At 39.3% G+C, this 27391-nt stretch overlaps 1 protein-coding gene across 4 annotated transcripts in view; it reads right to left on the bottom strand.

Moving 5' to 3' along the window:
• The window catches only part of CORIN (corin, serine peptidase), a 222459-nt gene that overhangs the window by 53919 nt on the left and 141149 nt on the right, over positions 1 to 27391 (bottom strand). For all 4 annotated transcript variants that reach the window (XM_011975028.1, XM_011975029.1, XM_011975030.1 and 1 more), the window contains 3 exons: positions 19624 to 19855; positions 16311 to 16456; positions 8158 to 8265 (listed from right to left, as the gene is read on the bottom strand). In XM_011975028.1, the coding sequence (XP_011830418.1) occupies positions 8158 to 8265; positions 16311 to 16456; positions 19624 to 19855 (486 nt within the window). The remainder of the gene's footprint in view (positions 1 to 8157; positions 8266 to 16310; positions 16457 to 19623; positions 19856 to 27391) is intronic.

Raw genomic sequence — 27391 nt, 5'->3', positions numbered from 1 at the left:
GGGTGGATCACAAGGTCAGGAGATCGAGACCATCCTGGCTAACACGGTGAAACCCCGTCTCTATTAAAAATACGAAAAAATTAGCCAGGCTTGATGGCATGTGCCTGTACTCTGGAGGCTGAGGCAGGAGAATCACGTGAACCTGGGAGGCGGAGGTTGCAGTGAGCCAAGATCATGCCACTGCACTACAGTCTGGGCAGAGCAAGACTTTGTCTCAAAAAAAAAAAAAAAGCATAATGTCTTTTTTCTTAAAAAGTTTTGACCCCTGAATACCATGAATAATATAATTTTAAAAGTAGAAATACCCAATAATATTCATATTATAATATAAATTGTATAGCTGACCTAACAGAAGATCAAAAGTGACCTACGGGGCCAGGCATAGTGACTCATGCCTGTAATCCCAGCACTTCAGGAGGCTGACGTGGGTGGATCACTTGAGCTCAGGAGTTGGAGACCAGCACGGCCAAGATGGTGAAACCCTATCTCTACTAAAAAATACAATAATTAGCCAGGTCTGGCGGTGTGTGCCTGTAATCCCAGCTACTTGGGAGGCTAAGGCAGGAGAATCATTTGAACTTGGGAGGTGGGGGTTGCAGTAAGCCGAGATTGCACTACTGCTCTCCAGCCTGGGTGACAGAGCAAGACTCTGTCTCAACAAAAAGAAAAAAAAAAGTGACATAGGGGACATGGAGAAAAAATTTAAAACCATACATTAACATTCATCTTTAGCTGTTCCTTTTTCTTTCTGAGTGAAATTGTTGTCAATGCATAAGACTTATCTATAAAATAATATTATGCTTTTAAGCAAATATGCCAAAGTCTAGTGATCTAAATGCATGTCACCTTAAAATGTAATTTCATTCTACAAATCAGGAGGCCCTCTGTTTTTTTAGCAAAAGAGGCTCCTTCTATGCCAAACAAAACTAGTTTAAGAGCCAGGTACAAAAGCTATTACTTTATGGTAGTCAGACATCTAAAGTTGGAAACTTCGTCAATTAGTAAGAGAAATGAATATAATTTGCACATTAATGTAATAACTTGAACTGTAATTTGCCTATGAAATAGCAAGCACTTGTGATGTATTTAATAAATACCATTGATGATTCATGTGCAGTGCATTTCATATGCCTGCTAAAGTCTGACAAGAGTCTAATATGTTTTGTCATTCTGGTCAGATCCCTGGCCCAGGCCAGGCCGTGAAGTACATGAAGGAAGAGACAATGTGGCAAAAACATTTGAGTACCCTCCACCCCCTTGGCTAGAACAATGGCTAGCATGTGGCAGGCCCTCAATACGTGTGTGTTTTAAGTAGAACTTCATTTCATGTAAGGAAAAAAATGTCTCTGGCTCCCAGGAAAATATAATTTATTTTAAGGTCAGTGAAATGCAAAGCAGTGATCAAATAAGAAGTTTCTTCAAGAATGTTATTGTTCATCTGACCTACTACAAATGAGTCAGATACATTTTGTAGATGATTGACTCAGGTTTCTTGGAATCCATTATAAGAAAAAAATTGGTTTTCAAAATTTTCACTAAAAACAATTATAAAAATAAGTGACCCAAAATGCTTACTATAAGCTAAAATTAGATTTAGTATGTTTCATCATCCAAAGATATAGGAAATAAATAATGAGAGTCTTTCACTGGCTGATAATCTGGAGTGGTCTTAGGCCCAGGGACATCCATTCCAAGAATTCACAGGGACATTATTTAGAGTTTTCAGCTAGTAGAGGATCCAGACAGCATCTGAAAAGTTCTGACAATAAGAGTCTCCTGAGTTTTGAGAAAGAGCCTGAAATCTGTCCTCTGTGACCCAGCTCCTGCCAAATGCTACAGTCTGCTCATTCTACCAGAGAGCAAAAGACATCAAAAAAGAGGGCTCAACACTCCATGCATGGTGCTGACCCTTCTCCAGAGCTGCTCCTTTGCTCACAAAACACACCACTTGCTAATAGAGAATGAAATAAAATAGCATGCGTTTTTCTGACGATTCCCAAGGCACATTCTTCTTACCAAGGCACATTCTTCTTAAGACTACAAGGAAGAACTTTGACAGTTGGAATGAGATGATGAAATACCACATAAATAGATCATCTGGGACAGAAGGCCCCCCACAGTGTATCCTCACAAATAATAATAATCATGATAATGAGATAACATGTATTATCCACTATGTATCCACATTCTAGATATTAGCTTTAATTCTTAAAATAACCCTATAATGTCAGCATTATGCTCACCATTTTATAAGTGAGGAAACTAACATTTAGAGAAATTGAATCCCTCCACATCACAGCTCCACAGAGAAAGATCTGGATGAGATCCAGGTACAAGTCATTAATTGCATTTCTTTGTAAGATGCGAACATGAAGTATGCATAAGGGGTAGGAGCAGTGGAAGCACAGCTTTAGAGTCAGACAACTGGATTTGAATCCTAGTTCCAAATCTCACTAGCTGTGTGAGCTTGGATAAGTTACTTAACTTCTCCAAACCTTGGTTTCCATAACATCTAAAATACAAATAATAATGCCTGCTTCATATGGTTGCTATAAACATTAAAGGAATACTCCATACGCATTCATTTTTTACCTCTCCATGTCTTCTCTTTTCTCATAAAAGTTTGCATAACATAATACCTCCTTTGTGGAGTTACAGTGAGCACAAAAGAAGTAGGATAAAAAGAGAGAGACATGAGTTACATGGGGAGACAGTATTATTTTGAGAAGAAACCACTTTCTTTGTAAAGTGACATTTTGGTGCAAATATGTTTTAAATTTATATTCTAAGAGGAAAACGATATGATTCCAAAAAAAATTAAAAACAGGCATGGATGGGATGGGCTGTTTAATGCAGCTGTAGGTTATGAAACCAAATAATTGTCGATGTCAGAATAATAACCTCCCCAGCACAGAGACAGTAGCAACAATCAATAATTGAGGATACAGTGTTCCAAAAAAGTGATCAACTCATCTCAGTTTGCCAGGGATTTAACTGATTTGAGCATGACATATCCCTTGTTCCAAAAGATCCCCATCAGTCCCAGGCAAATCAGGTTGACTGGTCACACTAAGTGTGCTAAGCATTCATCTGGGTTTTTTGCTTACTCTGTCTCTCATTTTCACAAAAACTCTGTGAAACAGGCTGCCCTGACAGAGGCAGTCTCCTCCCCTGACTCCGCCCCTAAATGGAATACCTTGTTTCTCTATAAAAACAGTTGTCATTACAAATAAAGTCAGCAAATCGACTTAAAGCAGATGCTTTTTGTTCTGTAAGAATCTCTTAGCTATGCAACTATAGAGTAAGTAGGTCCACTCATCCTCTTGAGTTGAGCTGCATGAAATTTTTAAATTCTCACCCTTCGGAGTGGAACCACTCACAAGGAGGAAGGAGACAAGGTAATACTGCATTGGCAAAGGCTGGAACAGTCTGGACTGAGCCATCCTGGACCAGCGTCTGCCCCAGGAAGTAGCTGTGGACGTGACCTTGGAGCAGATCATAGGAGCTGTAACAGCCAGAGTATAGGCCTAACAGGTGTGAAGAGCCTTCTACAGCATGCAGGATCCTGGACAACAGTGCCCCTTCCCTCAAGGCATGGCTGCAAAGGGCTCTGCCTCTGCACCTGCTATAGCTGCTGGAACAGAGGACCTGCCTCCCACTGTGGTCCAGGCCTGACTATCAGGGCAGCAATACCAGCACAGGCCAACCAGCCACCATCCAGCTAGAAAGTCGCAGCAGCCTACCCAATTCCTGAGTCACTTCCTGCTTTTAGCAGTGCCATTTTTATGGCATGCTCTTCACATATGGGTGGCCCAGTCTCCTGTGAAAGAGGCAGGATGAAGGAATGGATGGGACTTTAAATTGCATGGCTCTAATCCTAAAAAGAGAGAATATCCAACTCAAAACCAACACTATCTCCAGGAAAAGACACTATCCATCTACCTGAGTTTACTGTGTGAGCCAGGGACCTCGCCCAGCCCATGCTTCAGCCTGACAGGCCAGCCCACTCTCTTTTGCCGTAAACAGCTGTCAGAAACAAGGCTATGCTAGACAGGACTCCTTCCCTCAAGGGAGACTGCTGGGGCAGCCTTTGAAAGGAATTGCCTCCTGATTTCCCACCGCCACAGCAGGTGAGTTCCTGGTTATTGTCTTCTGAGATTGAACAGGGCATGTTATAAGCATTCCAAGCTGTGGAAGATAACGTGGGTGTTCTCTGCATCTTACCCAGAGAAGTAAAGTGACTGGCCAAATGTCACACAGCCCCTAAGGCTAAGTCAGGATGTAAATTCAAGTCTAAGTCTATGCAGGACACTCTGCCATTCCAGTCTGCCTTCCCAAGACACCACAGAAGACAATGAGACAGTTAACCAAGTATCTAAAGGGAAGGAGAAAATTTGTCCCTTAACATGGAAAATTAAACTCTACTGAGTGATGAGAAATCAATCCTGAAAATTCATCCTGAAAGCACATTTGTGGATATGCCAAAGCTATGGACATAATGACTCTCACTCTTCTGCCAGCTACAGAGCAAAGAGTGGTCTCCTCCCCAAACAAAGAGACACAAAAGCATAGAGGCTGATGGTATTTGGAGTGTTAAGAAAGCCAGTTAAGCCCTTCTGTGAGACAACTCATAGAAATGCTATCCACAAATCCAAAAAGAAAACATACCTTTTGGAAACCCTTTGAAATCAAGCTGTAAAACCCATAAATATCAGAGTCAGATCTTCTAATACAACCTAAGGGGATTCTGACTCGGAGAAATGGCTCAGGTTATATTTAAAGGTTTTATTTTATTTAAGATCAAGAGGAGACCAAAGATAGGTGAAGAACTGGTTTTTTACTCATCTGACGATAAACAGAAAGTCACTTAATGACACTCAGACATTTGTATTGCTGTCAATCTTTTCTCCATATGATGTATACTTTTTTACTTAGAATAGTGATCAGTTAGGAATTTTGATTCTGTGTTAGTGTAATAAAGGATTTTATTTTGACAGTCGATATAAAGCACCTGTTATAGCTACATTTTCATTTAATTGCTCCATTGGGAGTTGCTGTTTGCTTGCATCACAGCCCAGGTACCACCTGCTCTTATAGCTGACCCAAATCGTGGAGGTAAAGTCTAGCGAGAGATAACCTCCGCTTCACACACTCAAAGCTATAGAGTCATATAAAAGCTGAAAAATATAATCTTTTTGTTGTTTTCCTTAGTTTTCCTTTCTTTGATGTCATTCTTGATCATTTATTTGCCCATGTCTTTCCCTCATGCTCCACTGCATGGCTATCGATGCTTGGAAAATGTTATGTTGAAAATAAACTCATTTATCAAGTTGCTAGTTTTGCAGGCAGCTCCATCTATATCATGTATGCTCAATTACTGACATACCATCAATCCTTAAGACAATGCAGTACTGACACAGTGCAGATTCTGCTCAGCGTTCCCCTGTCTCTTAGACTTCCTTCTCATATTGGATTTGCATAATTCATCCCAACACTTGTTGAAATCTTTTCTAGTACTGACATTTTCAACTCTTGTTTACATCAGCAATTACACAATCAAAGCAACCTCAACAGTGAAAATCTACCACAAGAGCTGGAGATACTTAAAAACAATATTACTGATTGCTAAATTCTAATGCATATATTTTAAAAGTGTATTTATAATCTAAGTGCTTTGGCTACCATGTTTCTCCATTACAAAAGCGCCAAAGAAACAAGAAGTAAAGTTAATTTCTCATACAATATTTATTTTATAACTGAGTTAAATAAGAATTGTTTTGAGGGGAAACTCAATAACCTCGTTGGAAATTCTGAGGGAGCTGCAGATCCATGACAATAAATAGTTAATTGTCCAATTATTGAGTACAGCTCAAACACTTAAGACCACAAGGGACAGAATAAGTCAGAAAGGCAAGAAGCTTCCCGTGAAACCCAGCTTCGCTGGAGCTGGTGCTTGCTTTACCGGATGGTGTGCCTATACACATACGAAAACAGAAAGACAAACAGCAAGGAGGCAAACGGAAACAGATGACTTCCTATTAGTCCTCTGTTGAGCCTTCATCAACCTGACTTCCTTATTTGATCTGAAGTGGTGTGTCCTCCCAAATCACTGAACAAGTCGATTCAAATACATGCATGAGTCCCAAAGGGGAACGGAGTATGTAAAGTTTTCTATTGTTGGTCACTTTGGAAAACTTCTCATAAATTAGTACTGCTGGAGCAATTAATTTAACTCCAAAGGTATTATTTCTCACCCGCTTTTAACTTTCCTTAACTAGGGTTCTCAATAGTGCTGTCAATTATTTTTAGTTTTTGATAGGGATTAGACAATATATTCTATTATTTTGGTGTGCCTTTAATTGTGTGATTAAAATACTGAACCAATTACTTAACTAGAAACCTGATATTTTAGGGTCATTTAAACCCTATACCAATACTATAGTACTTTCAATTTGTTTTTTGCAGAATATATTCTAGAACTCAGAACTTTTTGTCTTGGTAAGGATGTTTTGTTTTGTTTTTAACTAAGCTTTTGTATTTCTCAAATATTTAGTCCCCTACAACAAATTTAGGTCTAGCCACCCCAACAAAGTATCATGCAAAATCTTTGAACTACCTAAGATACTCTACTTTAAATTGCATCTCAAATACCATGACCCATCAAAGTCATAGTTAAGTGAACAAATCTAATAGATTCTCAATAAATCACTTATATAAGGGATATTCAATGAGTTTTAATTTATTTCTTTACAAAAAAAAAAAAAAAACCACAAACAAGCAAACAACAGTAGCTTCTAAAAACACTGTACATTCCTCCATAATGAAATTACCCCAGTCATTGTACCATCATTCTGACAGCTGGAGTTTTCCAGAAGATGCACTCGTCCATATTTATAGGAGCTGAGAGGATTTCAGTTAATTGCTTCTGACATTTTGTCTAGACCAGAAGGGCAACGCTTACCACAGAAAATTCACTTAATGAAGCAAGGCAGTATTTCATACTTCAAAGGCCAAAAGAATGAAATGATTTCAAAAGATGTACTGCCTTATGTGTTTTTCATGAAACAGTGTCAATTCTTCTTAAACAGGAAAGGCTAAATAACCAAACCATTCTGTGAATAGATCTGCAATCATTTTGCTTTCCTCAAAAACACTGTTTATTAAAGGCCATTGTCTGACTTCTATTCCCGAATACACTGAGGTTACAAGTACAAAGATTTGCAGGGAAATATAATGAGAATTAAGTCCACTCAAATTACCATTGGGATTTACAGCTTTTCCACTGGCGATTTTGGAAATCAATGGCAGAAATGTCAAGAAGAGTTTTATCCTTTGCCAACAGAGAACAAATAAGAGAGGACATGAAAATGAATCCCAATTAAACTGGGAATGATGGAGTCCGAACTCTGAATGTTGGCGTATGAACTCTGCCTTCGTGCATCTAGATGTCTGCTTAGCAACATGGGAAGTATACGCAGAGACACTATTATTCTGACTTTAAAACTGATAACTGTTTTATAATTTAATAATAAAAAGAATTCCTTACATTTGTGAGGTGCTTCTCCTTTTAATAAGTGTTTGCAAATATAGTCGTGCCCCTCCACCCTTATCTGCAGTTTCAGTTTCCACGGTTTCAGTTATCCCTGGTTAAGCATGGTCCAAAAAGGTTGGCATAGTACAATAAGATATTTTTTAAGAGAGAGAGAGAAACCACATTCCCATTACTTTTATTTCAGTATATTGTTATAATTGATCCATTTTATTATTGTTGTTGTTAATCTCTCATTGCGCCTAATTTATAAATTAAACTCTATCATAGGGACGTATGTGTAGGAAAAAGCATAGTACTGCATATATGGGGTTCCATACAATCTATGGTTTCAGGCATCCACTGGGTGTCTTGGAACGTATCCCCACAAATAAGGGGGAGGAGTACTGTATGTATCAGGGTTACACAGAAGTGTAATTTAGAGGAAATCAAGAGTTAGGAAAAAGACTTAGAATATATGCCATACTGTTCAATAATTTAAGAAGTAAAGGCATTAGCATTCAATCCTAGTCCTACTATCAGTGAATAGTTTACATTTTTAACACAGTTTCTTATTCTATTCTAGTTAATGCTGTACATTCACGAAAAGTACCATTGCAAATACATACCACAGTTTTCCTCATCACTGTCATCATCACAGTCGGCCTGGCCATCACATCTTCTGGAAGCCAGAACACACCGTCCTGAGCGGCACTTGAAATGACTAGGTGAGCATTCTATTAAAAACAATATTACTGTTAAAGGGCTGAAAACCCAGAAACATCAGCTAGTTTACGTATTTACATGTAGGATGTTGTCAAGGAGCTTTTACTGAAGATAAGAGTGGTCTCTTGCAAAGCAAAATAGCCATTTCACTTTGGCATTCTTCTGCCTACCAATCAGCATCTTTCTCCTTCATTCTTGGCCTCATCTCTCTAGATACACAGTTTAACGTCTATGTATTCCAATGATTAATTCTCTTTCCAAATGGGACAATCCAACAATTGCCAGAGCCTAATATGCCCTGTGGAGTCAGTGCTCCTGACTACCTAGCAGCTCACAATGTGTCAAAATCATTTCCACAGCCCCATCTTTCCACCTGGCCCACAATTCCATTTCTGTACTTAACGATCCTGTGTTGCCATGGTCCCCAAATGTTTTTTACTTGAAGGAACCAAAGTTTAATGTTCACCTTTGCATTCAGAATCCCTAGTATAAAGCATCCATACATAATGGGCTCTGTGAGTAAAGTACAGTTTAAGAAACACCAGAGTACTAATTAAACTCATCTCTGAGTTCATTATTTTTAATTTTAAAATGATTTTTTTTGAGGGGGAGATGGAGCAAGATGGCCAAATAGAAGCCTCCACTAAGTGTCCTTTATGCAGGAACACCAACCTGAACAACATCCACACAAAAAAGCACCTTCATAAGAACTAAAATTTTAGTTCTTCATAAGAACTAAAATTCACCTTCATAAGAACTAAATTCACAAAACTAAATTCACAAAACTAAATTCACAAAAAAGCACCTTCATAAGAACTAAAATTCATATGAGTACCTGGTTTTAAATTCAGATAATTAAAAAAGGCACTGAAAAGGGTAGGAAAGACAATTTTGAATCACCAACACCACCCTTCCCCCATTCCCCAGCAAGAGCTGCGTAGTACAGAGAATCTGTGCACTTGTGGAGTGATTGTGGGACTTTGCATTGGAACTCAGTGGTGCCCTGTCACAGCAGAAAGCAATACCAGGCAGAGCTCAGCCAGTGCCCATGCATGGAGGGAGCATTTAGACCAACCCCAGCCAAAGGGGAATCACCCATCCCAGTGGTCAGAACTTAAGTTCTGACAAGCCTTACCACCACAGGCTAAAGTGTTTGGGGGTCCTTAATAAATTTGAAAGGCAGTCTAGCCCACAAGGACTGCAATTTTTGGGCAAGTCCTGATGCTGTGCTGGGCTTGGAGACAGTGGACTTGGGGGCATGCAACCTAGTGCATGCTGCAGAGTGGCCAAGATAGTGCTTGTGCCACCCCTTTCCCAACCCCAGGCAGGCACAGCTCGCAGCTCAGAAAGAGGCTCCTTTCTTCTGCTTGAGGACAGGATAGGTGAGAGTAAAGGGGACTTTGTCTTGTAACTTGGATGTCAGCTTAGCCACAGTAGAATAGGGCATCAGGCAGAGTCCTGTCCAAGGCCCCCATTCCAGGCCCTAGCTTCCAGACAACATTTTTAGACCTATCTTCAACCAAAAGGGAACCCACTGACTTGAAGAAAAGGACCCAGTCCTGGCAAGATTAGTTACCAGCTGACTAAAGAGCCCTTGGGCCCTGAATTATCAGCAGCAGCACTCAGGCAGTACTTGTTGTGAGCCTTCGGTGAGACTGAAATGTGCTGGCTTCAGGTATGACTGAGCACATTCCCAGCTGTGATGGCTACAGGGAGAAACTCCTGCTTGAGAACAGGAGAGGGAAGGGTAAAATGAATTTTGTCTTGCAGCTTAGGTACCAGGCTCGGCCACAGCGGGGTAGAACATCAAGTGAACTCTTGGGGTCCCTAATTCTAAGCCCTGGCTCTTGGATGACATTTTTGGATGTGCCCTGAGTCAGAGGCCAGCCCACTGTCCTGGAATGAGAGTCCCAGGCCTGGCAGCATTCACCACAGGCTGACTGAAGAACCCTCGGGCCTTGAGTGAACTCTTGTGGTATGGTAGTACTTGTCATGGACCTGGGGTTGTAGTGATCATGAGGAGAGACCACTACCATTCTTCCATTACCTGTTTGTGGGAAGCAGAAGAGTGAGAACTTTGACTTGTGGCTTGGGTGCCAATACTGCAGAAATTCAAAGGATCATTAGAGGCTACTATGAGCAACTATATACGAATAAATTGGAAAACCTATGAGAGATTAATATATTCCTAGAAATATACAACCTACTAAGATTGAACCATGAAGAAATCCAAAATCTGAAAAGAACAATAACAAGTAATGCTATTTAAGTGATAATTAAAAGTCTTTCAGCGGAGGGGAAAAAAAAGCCTGTACCCAATGGCTTCACTGCTGAACTTTGCCAAATATTTAAAGAAGAACTAGTACCAACTCTGCTGAAACTATTCCAAAAATAGAGGAGGAGGGAATACATCCAAATTCATTCTATGAAGCCAGTATTACCCTGATACCAAAGTTAGACAAAGACACATCAAAAAAAGAAAACTACAAGTCAATCTCCTTGATGAACATTGACGTAAAAGTCCTCAAGAAAATACCAGCAAACTGAATTCAACAACACATTGAAAGGTCATTCATCATGACCATTTAGGATTTGGTTTTTTTTGTTTGTTTGTTTGTTTGTTTGTTTTCTTGAGATGGTTTCGCTCCTGTCACCCAGGCTGAAGTGCAGTGGCATGATCTGGGCTCACTGCAGCCTCTGCCTCCCAGGTTCAAGCAATTCTCATGCCTCAGCCTTCCGAGTAGCTGGGATTACAGGTGCCCACCACCATTCCCAGTTAATTTTTGTATTTTTAGTAGAGACAGGTTTTTACCATGTTGGCCAGGCTGGTCTTGAACTCCCGACCTCAGGTGATCCACTCGCCTCGGCCTCCCAAAGTGGTGGCATGACAGGCGTGAGCCACTGCTCCTGGTGACCATTTAGGATTTACAGGAGTGATGCAAAGATGATGTAACATATGGAAATCAATCAATGTGATATATCATATCAACAGAACGAAGGACAAAAAGCATAGGATCATTTCAGTTGATGCATTTGAAAAAATTCAACATCCCTTCCTGAAAAAAAATCCCTCAAAAAACTGGGTAAGAAGGAACATACCTCAGCAAAATAAAAGCCATATTTGACAGACCCACAGTTAGTATCAAACTAAATGGGGAAAAACTGAAAGCCTTATCTCTAAGATCTGGAACATGACAAGGATACCCACTGTCACCACTGTTATTCAACATAGTAATAGAAGTCCTAGCTGAAGCAGTCATAAACGAGAAAGAAATAAAGGGCATCCAAATTGGAAATGAAGAAGTCAAATTATTCTTGATTGCAAATGATATGATCTTATATTTGGAAAAACCTAAAAACTCCACCAAAAAGCTATAGAACTGATAAACAAATTCAGTAAAGTTGCAAGATACAAAATCAACATACAAAAATCAGTAGCATTTCTACATGCCAACAACAAAAATCTGAAAGAGAAACCAAGAAAGTAATCTCATTTACAAAAGCTGCAAATAAAATAAAATACCTGGAAATTAACTTAACCAAAGAAGTGAAAGGTCTCTGTGATAAAAACCATAAAACACTGATGAAACAAATTAAAGAGGACATAAAAAATGGGAAGATAGTCCATGTTCATGGATTGGAAGAATCAATATTGTTAAACTTTCCATACTATGTGTATTAGGCCATTCTTGCATTGCTATAAAGAAATACTAGATGCCACGTAATTTATAAAGAGGTTTATTTGGCTCATGGTTCTGCAGGCTTTAAAGGAAGCCTAGAGTCTGCTTGGTTTCTAGACAGGCCTCGTGAAGCTTACAATCATGGCAGAAGGTGAAGGAGGAGCAGGAACATCACATGGCAAAAGCAGCAACAAGTGAGAAAGAGAGAGTTGGAGGTAGGCACCATGACTAGATCTCCTGTGAACTCAGAGTGAGAGATGGCTCAAGCCATTCGTGAAGGATCTGCCCCCATGATCTAAACACCTCCCACCAGACCCTACCTCCAACACTAGGGATTACATCTCAACATGAGGTTTGGGTGGGGAAAAATATCCAAACTATATCATTCTGCTCTGCCCCTTCCCAAATCTCATGTCTTCTTCACATTTCAAAATACAATATCCCTTCTCAATAGCTCCGCCAAAGTCTTCACTCATTCCAGCATTGACTCAAAAGTCCCAAGGCCCAAATTCAAAGCCTTATCCTAAATCAAAATAAGTTCCTTCTACCTATGAGCCTGTAAAATCAAAAGAAGGCATTTACTTCAAAGATACAACAGCTGTACAGGCATTGGGTAAACATTCCTATTTCAAAAGGGAGAAATTGGCTAAAAGAAAGGGGCTACAGGCCCCATGCAAGCCCAAAACCCAGCAGGGCAGTCATTAAATCTTAAAGCTCCAAAATAATCTCCTTTGACTACATATCCCACATCCATGGCACACTGGTACAGGGGTGGGCTCCTAAGGCCTTGGGCAGCTCTGCCCCTGTGACTTTCCAGGGTTCAGTCCCCATGGCTACTTTCACAGGTTGTTGAGTGCCAACAGCTTTTCCAAGCAAAGGGTGTAAGCTGCCAATGGATCTACCATTCTGGAGTCTGGAGTACAGAAACCAACTTCCCACAGTTCCATGAAGCAGTGACCACTGGGGACTCTGTGTGGGGGCACCAGCCCCATGTTTCCCCTCTGCACTGCTCTGACAGATGTCCTTTGTAGGGGCTCCACCCCTGCAGCATGCTTCTGCCTGGGCACCCAGGCTTTCTCATACATCCTCTGAAATCTAGGCAGAAGCTACCAAGCCTCATGCACTTTTGCTCTCTGTGCACCTTCAGGCTTAACCCCATATAGAAACCAACAGGCTTATAGCTTCCATTCTCCAAAATGGCAGCCTGAGCTGTACATGGGCCTCTTTGTGCCATGGCTAAACGTAGAGTGGCCTGGATGCAGGCAGCAGTGTCCCAAGGCTGCAAAAGGCAGTGGGGACCTGGGCCTGGCCCATAAAACCATTCAGTCCTCCTGGCCTTAAGGCCTGTGATGGGAGGGGCTGCCTGGGAGATCTCTGAAATGCCTTCAAGGCATTTTTCCCATTATCTTAGTTATTAGCTCTTTGCTCCCTTTTGGTTATACAAATTTCTTTAGCAATTCAGCCTGCTTGAATTCCCCTCCTGAAAAAGCTTTTTGTTTCTTTACCACATAGGTAGGCCGCAAATATTCCACACTTTTATGCTCTGCTTCCCTTTTAACTATAAGTTTCAACTTTAAGTTATTTATTTGCTCCTGTATCCGAGCACAGGCTGTTAGAAGCAGCCAGCCTATGTCTTGAACACTTTGTTGCTTAGAAATTTCTTTCATCAGGTACCCTAAATTTTCACTCTCAAGTTCCAACTTCAACATATCCTTAGGGCATGAACAGAATGCAGCCAAGCTTTTTTCTAACACACGACATGGGTGAACCTTTGCTCCCATTCCCAATTAGTTCCACATTTCCATTTGAGATCTCATCAGCCTGGCCTTCACTATCCATATCACTATCAGAAATTTGGTCACAATCACTTAACCAATTTCTAAGAAGTTCCAAACTTTCCCTCATCTTCCTGTCTTCTTCTGAGCTCTCCAAACTCTTCCAACCTCTGCCTATTACCCTGTTCCAAAGCTGCTTCCACATTTTCAGGTATCTTTATAGCAATGCTGAACTTCTAGTACCAATTTTCTGTGTGAGGCCATTCTCGTGTTGCTATAAAGAAATATCTGAGACTGGGTAATTTATAAAGAAAAGAGGTTTGACTGACTCATGGTTCTGCAGCCTTTACAGGAACCATGGTGAAGACATCTGCTCAGCTTCTATGAAGGCCCCAAGAAGCTTACAGTCACAATGAAAAGCAAAAGGGGAGCACACGTCACATGGTAAAGAAGGAGCAAGAGAGAGAGTAGGGGAAGAGGTATTGTCGCACTTTTAAATGACTACATCTCATGTGAATGCAGAGCAAGAGTTCATTTGTTGCTAAGGAGATGACCCAAACCAATCACTAGGGATCTGCCCCCATGATCCAAACACCTCCCATCAGGCCCCACCTCCAACATTGGGGATTACATCTCAACATGCAAGGACAAATACCCAAACTATATCACTATGTAAAGCAATCTATAGATTAAATATAATCCCTATTAAAATACCAATGACATTCTTCACAGAAATAGGAAAAAAGTCCTAAACTTCATATGGAACCACAAAAGACTCAGAATAGCCAAAGCTATCCTGAGCAAAAAGAACGAGAGGAATCACATTACCTGACTTCAAATTATACTACAGAGCTATAATAGCCAAAACAGAATGGTACTAGCATAACAACAGACACATAGGCCAAGGGAACAGAAGAGAAAACTGAGAAAAGAACTCATACATCTACAGTGAATTCATTTTCAACAAAGGTTTCAAGAACATATACTAGGGAAAGGACAGTCTCTTCAATGAATGGTGCTGAGAAAACTGGATATTCATATGCAGAAGAATGAGATTAGACCCCAATCTCTTGCCATATACAAAAATCAAATCAAAATGAATAAAGACTTAAACCTACAACTTCAAACTATGAAACTACTAGAAGAAAACATTGGGGAAACTTTCCAGTACACTGGACTGCACAAAATTTCTTATGTGATATTGCATGAACACAGACAACCAAAGCAAAAATGGACAAATGGGATTACATAAAGTTAAAAGCTTCTGCAAAGCAAAGAAAAGTAAAGAGACAACCCACAGAATGGGAGAAAACATTTGCAAAATATCTATACGATAATTTAAAATATTTATATAGCCAGAATATATAAAATGCTCAAACAACTCTATAGAAAAAAAGACTAGTAATCTGATTTAAAAATGGACAAAAGATCTGAATAAACATATCTCAAAAGAAGACATACAAATGACAAACAGGTATATGAAAAGGTGCTCAACATCACTGACTATCAGATAAATGCAAATCAAAACTACAATGAGATATCATCTCACCCAAATTAAAATCTCTTATATCCAAAAGCCAGACAATAACAAATGCTAGCAAGGATGTCAAGAAAAGGGGATCCTCACCCACTATTGGTGAGAATTCAAATTAGTGCAGCTATTAGGGAGAACAATTTGGAGGCTTCTCAAAAAACTAAAAGTAGACCTACTATATGACCCAGCAATCCCACTGCTAGGTATATACCTAAAAGAAAGGAAACCAGTATATAGAAGAGATATCTGCACTCCCATGTTTGTTGCAGCACTATTCACAATAGCCAAGATTTGGAAGCAACCCAAATGTCCATGAAAAGATGAATGGATAAAGAAACATATATGCAATTGAGTATGATTCAGCCTTAAAAAAGAATGAGAGCCTGTCGTTTGCAACAACGTGGACGAAAGAAGACGTCATTGTGTTACGTAAAATAAGCCAGGCACAGAAATATAAACTTCTTATGTTCTCACTTATTTGTGGGAGCTGAAAATTAAAACAATTGAAGTCATGGTGATAGAAAGTAGAGCAATGGTTGCCCATGTCTGCGAAGGGTAGTGGTGGGGGAAAGCAGGATTGGTTAATTGGTACAGAAATATAGTTAGATAGAATGAATAAGATCTAGTATTTGACAGCACAACAGAGTGACTAGAGTCAACAATAATTTGTTGTATGTTTAAAAATAACTAAAATTGTTTGCAACACAAAGAAAGGATAAATGTTTGGGGTGATGGATACCCCATTTACCTGATGTGATTATTATGCATTGTGTGTCTGTATCAAAATATTTTAGGTACCCCATACATATATACACTTGCTATGTACCCACAAAAATAAAAGAATAGACATAGCAAATGACTTCATTTTTTAAATGAATGCAATATCTAACAGACAGGTGCCGAATTCTTCAATGCAATCAAGTTCACAAATTCACTCACCTAAGCAGCCTGATTGGCCACTAAATAGAAAACAAACAAACAAGAAACCATAAATAGAAGAAGTTGAAAAGGTAGCTAACATGTTCATCCATGTTAAATACCCCGCTGTAATTAATTTTAAAATTAACCTTCCACATATTCATCAGGCATCAGGCAGGTTTGATTGTCTGAATTTTCCTCTGGAAATTGACTGCAATCTGTGTCTTCAGGCCACTGTAGGCCCACAATCCCAAGAACAGACTCACAGCGTTCTTTGGAGTGCTCACACAATGCTCTAGATGAACAAGAAAAACAAAACATTAGAAGCAGAATTAGCTCCATCTGAGACAGATGTTATGAATTTATGTCAAGTTTTAAATTCTGTGTGTGTGGCATGTAGAGTGGGTGTATGGATATAAAAGATGCACATATATATGATAGGTATTTGGGAAACCAAAACAAGTAATATCTCTGTAAAGAGTATACATTCCAGCACCACACTTTCACCAGAAGAAACTTTATTGCAGAAATAGCTCTAAAGATGTTTCCAGGACACAGATTCCCTTCTCCACATTGCCTTTCTCATTCTCTCTTCTGTCTTTGAAGCAGACACATTCTCCAACCTTTTGTTCCAAACAGGGAAGTCTCCAACATCACTTTGGATAGTTTGCCACCAAAGTCATTGAATCTATTCATCAACCTCATCCTCAGAGATCTCCCCCTCTGCAGACCAGCCCTGTGAGCCATCTCATGTGCCACCCTAGCTTGCCTAAGGCATTGCCTCCCTTACTTCAGCTTCCATCAATATTGTTGAAAAACTTAGGACTCCTCTCAAACCCACTTATGTTGAGCTCGAGTCAGTTAAAGTGTTTGTTTTTTGTTTTAAAGAAATGATATACTAACTATTGTATCATGCACTTTCAGGGGTGTTATGTCTTTTATCCCCAGAATATTTTTAGGTTAAGGTATCAGCGTGCCTCACAGATTTCTTAACTTCTTTTTTTACTTCTTATGGAAAAAATTATGATTTTTGTCTCAATATAGTACTAAGAAATTAGTTACATAGTTTAAAAAAAAAAAAAAAAACCTAACCAAAGTAAGTTCCTAGGCCAATACTCTCTTAATGGACTCAAATGCATGCTTACATCTCAAAAGTTTCAAATTTTGTACGTTAATTCAACCAAGTTCTCATTTTTAAGGTAAAATGGGAGACAGATCTTCCAGAAAGGCCAGCTCCAGTCTTGCCCAAAACTGGTAGAGAAAGTGTAACAATCAAATGAGGAAGTTTCAGAGAAAATTCTTTCTAGGTTTAAGTCTGGACAAAGCTCAGCATAACTCAACACCAGGAATTTGGGGTAAAGAGAAAGCCGTGGTATTCCTATGTTAGGTCAGGAAAGATGGAAAGTTCAATAGTTGATAACTGTCTGTTGAACTAACTAGCTTTGTTGCAGATTTATAAAAAATGTATGTAACTCAATTGTGGTGGCTATTTTAAATTAGTCACATTTATATAGAAGACTGTATAGTGCCTGACTCTACCACTTCCTATTTTTTTCCGTAAAATGGAAATTACAACAATACACAGCAGCACAACTCCAGGAGGCGCTGTTCTTATCATAGTCCTTATAGTGCCCAGCCGTAGGCAGCACCTCTGATGATACACACCTCACTCAAAAGGTTATTTTGAGTACACTCCTAACAATCCTCAAGTATTTAGTCCATTGTAAGGACTTGATAATGTCAGATTTTTCAGTCTCATAGCTAAAATATTCAATGTTAAAATTAATAAACAGACCTAGCAAAAGCAACTATGTATCACTTTATGAGCTTATTAGCATATTATTCAAAAATTTCTTATAAACATATATCAAAATATAAAATTCACAGTGATAGACACTGAAAATGAAAGATGTATGGGTGAACCTGAAAAAAAGAAATAAAGTTATCTAAAAGAAATTTACCAAAATTTTGATTGAACAACACTTCACGATCATGCTTGTCTTAGGCATTTTAATATGGAACTTAAGCCCTGAAATTATAAATTATATCTGGATATAAATTCACATTTCCATTTACAGCAGAAAGTGCTGCTTTAGGGAAATTTTTATCTACATATGAAAAGAAAGTCAAATGCCAGAAATTGTTAAGCACTATTAATAGGAAATTATTCACTATCACTGACCTTGCTTAGCAAAAGTGAAGTAAGATTTAGAAACAGCTTTTTAACATAAAATTGGTAGATGTTTTATACTTTTAAAAGTACTTACAGAAATTTTCAGAATTATTTCTACACCAGCTAATATTTAGTTTTATTCTCTCTATTGGTATAATTTGTTCAGTCCCCCAAGTCATTTTGAAATTTTATTATTTCCTGTCCTGTCTCTATAGATGCCCTTACTTTGTCATCCATTTGGTATTCAGCATATAATTTATTGTTTTCTCTTCTGTCCACTATATTAATAGTACTGCTTTTAAAAAAAAAAAAAAAACTCTCTATGACTTCTGATCCCAACATATGGTTTCTGCAGTTGCTACTCACATTTAGGCCAGCACATTTGTATACCCACCCCTTGAGGGAAAACAGCACTGAAGAGAGTAGTAACTCACTTCTGAGAGTCATCTTGTATATGCAAACCCTCTAACTACAATGTCTACCACATGGCACAGCAAAGGAACAGACTGCCAAGAAGCTATTGTGTTCCTTTGCTATCGTCATAGGTATTGTCCATTCAGGGTTCACTACAATGAATCAGAAGCCCTTTACATTCATTTGATCTCAAAACAATACAATCCAACAACCATTACTATCCTTTATTGTACATGTAAAGGAACTGAGGCTGAGAGAGACTCAGGAATCTGTCTAAGGGCTACCCAGAAACTAGAGAAGGGTCAAGATTTGAACTCAAATATGGACTCTGGAACAATACTCTTGACAACAGAATATCACTCACATTCAAAGTCCAAGCTGCACTCTTGAAATAGTGCATCTTATTTCATTCAAACAGGCAGAGAAATGTCAGCAATGTCCATCCCTGTCCAATCTGTGAGGCTGGCGCAATGTCTTGTGTCATATCTCTAACAAGTGGGGTCAGAGTGCAGCATTTTAAACACATCAATGTTGCCAGAAAAAGAGGCAGATATATCCCTTTTCTACTAACATAGTTTTTTAAAAAATACTTTTTAATACAACAGAATGAAATACCTCTGAATTTATTTGACTAAAACATATAAACTATCATCAAAGGATGTTCACACCTCTCTTGTTTGGTACTTTGTTAATGAATTCTGACTCAAATATTCATTTTACAACTTATACTTCTTTGTCTCACTTGTTAAATATGAGGTATTTGTTAAATGCAGAGCTCCTTAGGGAAATTTACTTTGTCCAAATTCAACTAAGTCTTCACCCCTTGGTTCTCTCTGAGGCAAAATAAGGGACTGGGGGAGATCCCATCATATTACCTGCAAGGGGGGATACGCTGGCCTGTATTCACATCACACTTTGGTACCAAAATGGTGCAAGCAAAGAACATGAGGTATTTATAACAGTTGGTTTGAACAAGCGCAGGGAAAAGAGAAGACTCCCAGCTGATGGATGCTTCCTTTTGAGTCCTGTGGCCAAGGTAATTTGGATAACTTGTACTGTTGTACGGCAAATTCATGCAGAGTTCCAATGTAATTGGTTCACATTGACCTAACAAAGAAACATACATACAAATATTTTTAAATTTCACATATAAAAACAACTTCTTTAAGTTTTACAAAGTTGAAATCTATTTTATTCTTTCTTTCTTTAGAGTAGCTAAGACTAGAATGCCAGTAGTATACAACATTTTTTATGGGTATTGAAAATAAGTAAGTTGATTAGTGAAGTGCCCCGGCAACTAAGATTCATTTCTGCATATGTAGTTGCTAACACTGTGACAATATCATGCTTTAGAAAGTCCTTCCTTATTTTTTCCCTTGGCTCATCTTATATAAAGATGACTCTCTTTCATCATTCCTTTTATTGACTCCAATTCATCTTCTTCTGATTTACTCATTACTACTAAAATAGGATAGCCCCATCATCTTCACTGTCACTAAACTAATTAATGAATTTGACTAAATAGGCAATTAGATAACTTCTGTCTATATGTTTTATTGTTGATCAATGTGCTTAAATATAAGGCTACAAGATTTCAGGGCAAGAGGAGGCTCAGATCTGTTGGATACTTCTTGCTAATGAGACAATATCCAAATCCCTTAGCTTGAAATCTGAGGCTATTTTATACTTCAACCCTAGCCTGACTTTTCAGCTTCATTGCCTGTGATTATCCAATCAACAGTATCTCTGCTGTAATAAAATCTATTCCCTTATGACACCAGATATTTTAAGAATCGTATATCTTTGTGCACCCTGTTTGCTCCTCTCTTACCTCCTTTTTTATAACATGCTCATAATTATGTCCCCAAAGGTGGTCATGGTTCTAGCTGCCAGGTGCATACAGCACCTGTTGCCTGGATTAACCCTTTCCCATCTTCCCTACCAAGCTAATTCCTCTGTGATCTGGAAGACTCAGCACAAATACCTCTTCCAGGAAACCTTCCTAGCCAACCACTCTTCCCATTACTACTTCCAGAATGAGTCTCTTCTGACTGCAATAGCATCGTAGGCACATACCCACCATATGCTCATTGCATTCTGCCATATTCTTTATTTACTTACTTGCCTCCCCCACAGAATCCTGAGATTTTTGTGAAATGAGACTTTAACTCTTGATCTCAAAGTCTACACCTAGCACAGTGCCAGAATGAAGGGATGAAAATGTATCACGGACTATCCTAGGCACTGTAAATGTAAGAGTAATGAGAAATATTGTCTCTGCCACTGAGAAACTCCACAATCTCGATAGGAAAAAGGATGCATGTGCTGGTAGCTATAGTAGAATGTGAACAGGCTAGGATAGAGTTTGCATGAACTGAACATTTGTGTATCCCCCATTCATATGCTGAAACTCTAACCTGCAATGTGATAGTATTTGGAGGTGGGGCCTTTGGGAGGTGATGAGGTTTTGATGAGATCTAGATGAGGGTGGCATTTATATGGAATTAAAGTCATTATAAGAAGGAGAAGAGACTAAAGCTCTCACTCCCAGCCATGTGAGGAAACGCAAGAGGGCAACTGTCTGCAAACCAGGAAGCAGCCTGTTACCAGAGACCAAGTCTGCCAGCATCCTGATCCTGCACTTCCAGCCTTCAGAACTGTGAGAAATAAATGTTTGTTGTTTAAGCCACCCAATTCATGGCATTTTATTGTAGCAGCCTGAACATACTAAGACAGACATATTGAACAAAATGGTAGAAGTCCAAAGAGAAAAGGTAGAGCAAGAGTGACCTGGGAAGCCCTCTGATATGGTCTGACTGTGTCCCACCCAAATCTCATCTTGAATTATAGCTCCCATAATCCCCACGTGTTGCGGGAGGCACCCAGTGGGAGATCACTGTATCATGGGGGCGGTCTCGCCCATACTGTTCTCATGGAAGTGAGTAAGTCTCACAAAATCTGATGATTTTATAAGCGGTCTCCCCTTTCACTTGGCTCTCATTCTTCTCTTATCTGCCACCATGTGAGACGTGGCTTTCACCTTCCACCATGATTGTGAGGCCTCCCTAGCCACATGGGACTGTAAGTCCATTAAACCTCTTTCTTTGGTAAATTGCCCAGTCTCGGGTATGTCTTTATCAGCAGTGTGAAAACAGACTAACACTCCCTCCAAGGATAAATGTGGTTTGGGCAGCTTTGGGGGAATATAGCAGAGAGGCTCCCAGCTCTCTCTCTGTTTGCAGTAGATGTGCCACATTCCCTGAGGGGAGAGGCAAGCAAGTAAGTGTCCTGGTAAAATTTGCCCAGGCAGACCAAAGACCCCATGCCTTATCGAGAGTGATTATTCAAATTAAATTTAATTATTTGACTAAGAAGTGGTATCCGTGCAAATAGATTCGCAATAAGGACTGGGCTGAAATACTAAAACATCTCCAGGACTACTTCTTAATTTAAAGAATCTGAGGGTATCACAGATACTATATTTATAAGGAGGCTGACGTTGGCTGGATAAGAAAAAAAGACAGATGAAGTGTAATATGACTCTCAGTTTCCTGAAGAAGACACAACACTGCAAAGTTGGTATAACCTTGAGGATGAGTCAGAGTGGAGAGAAGAGCAGACAGAAGAGGTTTGGGGTTGGTCGGTTCACTTTATCCTTTCCTGTGATTTGTGAAGGAGGGGTTGGACATTATGGACTAAATGTTTGCGTTCCCTCAAAATTCATATGTTGAAATCCTAACCTCCAATATGGTGGTATTAGGAGGCGGAGCCTTTGGGGGGTGATTCAGTTATAAGTACAGCCCCCAAGAATGGGATTAGTGCCCTTATAAAAGGGACCACAGAGATCTCTCTCACCCTCTTTTCATAGTGTGAGAATACAGTGAAAAGTCGGCCATCTGCAGCCAAGAAGAGGGTCCTCACCAGAACCTGACCATGCTGGCAACCTCATCTCAGACTTCCAGCCTCTGGAACTGTGAGAAATAAATGTCTGTTGTTTATAAGCAATAATGATTTGTGATAGCAGTCTGAACTAAGACAAGAAGTAACATTTAAATATTTTGTTACAAGATTTTAAAATGCATGTTTTTCATAATGATAAAAACACTACAAAGATGCAGAAAGAAAAAGTTCAACATCTTTCCACTCCCCTTTCTGTCACCTTCCCTGCAAGCCAACAGAAGGCTTTGAATACTTCCATACCTTTCCCTTGCTCACATGTATGCATACATGCCTTTGTGTTTACTTTTGCCAAAGCAGAAGCATACCATTCCTATCACCCTTCAATTTGTTTTTGTTGCTTATTTGTCATGACCATCTTACAAGTCAGCACATGCATCTCTAACTGTATGCTTTTTTCCTGATATCTTTAGTATACTTAAAATTTTATACAGTTGGTACACTTACAGATATTTTTGATGCAGTCCTTTCTTTCCTTGGGTATACCCTCCCTTTCTTTCTTTCTCTACCATCCCATCAAGGTTTAACTTTTTATTGATGTATTTCATTGAAGATTATTAATAGAATACATCACATGAATAATTTTTCTCTTTCTTATATGTGGAGAATGTATCACTTTTGATTTGGGTTAAGATACAACTTTAAGTGTTTAGGAGCCAAGGAAGAGGAAAGGATTAAGTAATGACCATACATTATTCTGGAGATCTTTATTGAATGTGGTAAGGTTTATTGGATCTTGAGTTTTATTCCTTCAAAGGCATTCTTCACAGAATGCTAAGCAAGATAAACTCTCAATATACCTGTCAACCCCAAATTCTATGATTTATGATATCAATAACCTTTTTTATCTTAAGCATTAGGCTCACCGTTTGAGCCTGATTTACAATCGCCACTAGAGGGAGATCACATCACAAACGTGAGGATATTTTAAGGCGGCAGAACTGCGTTTCTGATGTAAGTTTGATGTAGTACCCAGTATAGTGTCCTGAACACAGATGAGGTCTAATAAAGATCTGTCAAAAAAAAAAAAAAAATCCTGATGGAATCTCAATGGTATTCCACCTCTAAAAGTCTGAAACAAGATTCATTCAATTCGACCTAACGATGGGATTGTTAACTCAATGGTGTTATATCCTTATGATGTGATACTCTGAAGTTACTAGAAATCATGTATTAAATGATGGTCATTTACATGAAAAATATGACTTTTCTACATCTAGCAGCATATATAATCATGTTCAAAAATTCATCTTTGCCTCAAACTCTAAATGCCTCTTTAACATTATTATTTTTAATAGTTTGATATTATTTTAAGGTGAACATCCTTATAACTACCTCCCAGGTCAAGAAACTGAACTCAGGAAGATACTGCAGAAACCTTCCATATATCTCGTCTTATCTCAACCGTCTCATTTTCCCACAAAGTAACTAGTGAGTTTTATCGTTATCACTTCCTTGTTCTTCTTTACGTTTTTTTTGTTGCTGTTGTCGTTGTTTTTTTTTTGTTTGTTTGTTTTTCTTTTGAGATGGAGTCTCACTGTATTGTCCAGGCTGGAGTGCAGTGGCACAATCTTGGCTCGCTGTAAGCTCCACCTCCCAGGTTCATGCCATTCTCCCTCCCAAGTAGCTGGGACTACAGGTGCCCGCCACCACATCCGGCTAATTTTTTTGTATTTTTAGTAGAGACGGGGTTTCACCATGTTAGCCAGGATGGTCTCGATCTCCTGACCTCGTGATCCACCCACCTTGGCCTCCCAAAGTGCTGAGATTACAGGCGTGAGCCACCGCGCCCGGCCTTCTTTATAATTTTATTACCTAAGTGTGTACCACCCCTGGATATTGTAATTGAGGCTTGCCCATTTTTTGAAACTTGTCCTGTCTTTTAAGTCTCTGATAGTCTTTGGGTTCCTCCCCCATTCCTTTGATTTTTCTTTATAATTTGACTATGGAAGAACCCAGACATTTGACTTGTAAGCTATATAACAGCTTCTGAATCTTGCTTATCGCACACTCCTGGTGAAGTTAAACATGTTCCCCATCCTATTTCCGAACTGTGGCAGCTGAATCAACAGGAATGGACTGGGCTTCATTCCACTGGCAAGACTAGAGGTGGCTGAGCTGTTCTTTCACCAGAAGCCACATCATTCTGATGTCCCTCTTTTTGTGATGTTAGCAGCTGTAGATGCTCCATGCCCTCACTCATTAATTTAATGTGTTACCAAATGGTAATATTCTATTCAATCTTTTTTTCACTTATTAGAAAATGCACATGGAGATGCTTTTGTAAATACATCATTTCTCTCCTCTACTATTTGCTCCTAATCTGTAACCATTACAGTGATTGGCTTCTCTACCACATGACTACACCATTTACTCCTACCAGCTGAAGCTTGCAAAGAGAGAGCAGGAAATTGTTAGATCCTTAGGGAATTATTCAAAAAGCAAACCTGTTCATTTCTTCCTTGGTGTTGAGTAAGGGGGGAAAATGCACGAGTAGGCATAGAACTAAAGGTTGATGAACACTATGGGAGGCTTGAGAGAGGGCCTGGGACATGACAGCCATGCCTGGATTTCACAGCCATGGTCAGCATGGGCTCAGGGAGGCAGGAGAGACATGCCCAGGAGTCACTTTTGCAGGTTCTCCCCATTGTCTAGATTGCATAACAGTGAAATGATGGATTAGTCCCTCCACACCAGAATGAGGGAAATAGCATTCCTTCTCCTACCCTCAAAGGCAAGGACACTCTGTTATTTTGCCTCCCAACATGGCACAGAAATGTTAAAGATGCTGGGTTGTGACTGGACACAGCAACACAGGCTGCTAAAAGCTATTTCTTGAAAAAACTACGTATCATCAGAAATGTGGATTTTAGGCTTTTTAAAAAAGCTGTAGGCACTTCTGTGAATTTAAAATAAGCTTCTCCACTGAAAAATGCACATGGGAATACACAAACCTTTTCATATTCTATTTCAGAGTTCTCACATACTCCTGCAGCCCAGTCATAAATAGGCACTAGAGCAACATATTCTCAACCTTGGCTATACATTGAAGGCATCTGCAGAATTAAAAAATACTGATGACTGGGTCCCACCCAGTATATCTTTAGGGACCATTAGAAAATCACATAATATTTTATGGGATGTCAATAAACAGAGTCTTCAAGGACAAGAATCCTGGCAACTCCATTGAGTAGCTGTCTCCACCAGACCGAGTATCTACTACATTCTCCAAACTCACGTCTTCCTTTGGCATCGAGCAGACTAAGAAAGTACTGTTCAGTTGTGCCTCAGAAGCTGAGTAATACTAGTCTGTGATAGTGGTAAACATCTTCAAGTAATAAATCATATTTTCAAGGGTATGAAGGATTTTCTGAGATGCCACTTGTTTGTCTTTACAGAGACCTAAGTACGCATATATCATCTTGAAGTTCTTTGAAAGATCAGGAATAACATTTTGACTTTCAACTGCAAGTTAGGCATATATGCCATTTTTAATTACACAGGAGTAATGAGAGCGAGTGGCTAGCCTAGTGCCTTTCACTCAGAAGAGAGAGTGTGCAAAACATTTGCTGAATATATGTGGAGAGAAGTTGGCAAGAATATACATGGTGAATGAGGAAGCTGTGAGACAGTGAGGCACTAGGGAAAATGAGTGTGTTTAATGAGCTTAAAGAGAACAACAATGTAGAATACATGAGTGGGAAGATGACGATATGTTCTCCCACATTGAAAAGTGACTTCTAGGAAACTAGAAGCCTGTCTCCTTTCTCCACCACTAGAAAGCCTATCACCCATCCCGATACCTGGAACACCATGTACACACTACAAATATTGGTCAGGTCTATGAGTTAAGAGTTATCCAGTTGCCTTTCCTACAACTTATTCTTTTGACAGGAGACAACATAGTTTTGAATATTTAAAATTTGAAATATTTCAAATATAGAGAAAATAGGATAACACACACCCAGTTACTTCTTACCCAAATTTGACACAGGCTAACATTGCCTTTTCTGCATTTTTGAGTCTAATAGTAAGTGTCATTCCATGTCAAACAACCCCCAAAACTTTAATAATAAACACATGTCTTTGAGATGACGCTGTCACTATTCAAACTGAAGGAGAAGTAAAGAAATCGCTCTCAAAAAGTTCCACGGCAGATTGAGAGATGAGCAAAATGAAACAATGGAAACAGTGGCCCAAATAGGTTATATGTGTGTGTGTGTGTGTGTGTGTGTGTGTGTGTGTGTGTGTGTGTATACTGCGTATCTATAGGTATGTTCTATTTAAATCAGTTTCTATTTACATCAGTTTAGAGGAAGTAAAATGGCAGCTTGAGTGTGTCGACTTTGTGGTTTGACTAATATCTACTGTTCTCTTATATGGGAAATGGAGGAGGGGTGGGCATGTGCTTCCAGGCAGAGTTATTAAATGCCACAGTCAGTCCTGTCAGTCTGGGTTTTTAATTAGCTGCCTGCCTACATCCCCTTCCCAGCCTCCTTTTTTCACTCCCTTGAGACTCCGTAACAGTTACAGAGGTACTCACTATAAGCTCTACAGTGACCCAGAAAGGTCACCAGGTAAAATTAGGACTGCAAAACTGTACCAAATGCAAGGACTGAGCCTTTCAGCATCCCAGCTTCCAAAGGCCTTGGACTGAGAGGACATGTGTTAAGAAGTAATGCCCTG

The sequence above is a fragment of the Mandrillus leucophaeus genome, unplaced genomic scaffold (genome assembly GCF_000951045.1).
Source record: "Mandrillus leucophaeus isolate KB7577 unplaced genomic scaffold, Mleu.le_1.0 Scaffold1504, whole genome shotgun sequence".
In the NCBI taxonomy this organism is placed as follows: domain Eukaryota; kingdom Metazoa; phylum Chordata; class Mammalia; order Primates; family Cercopithecidae; genus Mandrillus; species Mandrillus leucophaeus.
This window is presented reverse-complemented; position numbering and strand designations above follow the sequence as displayed.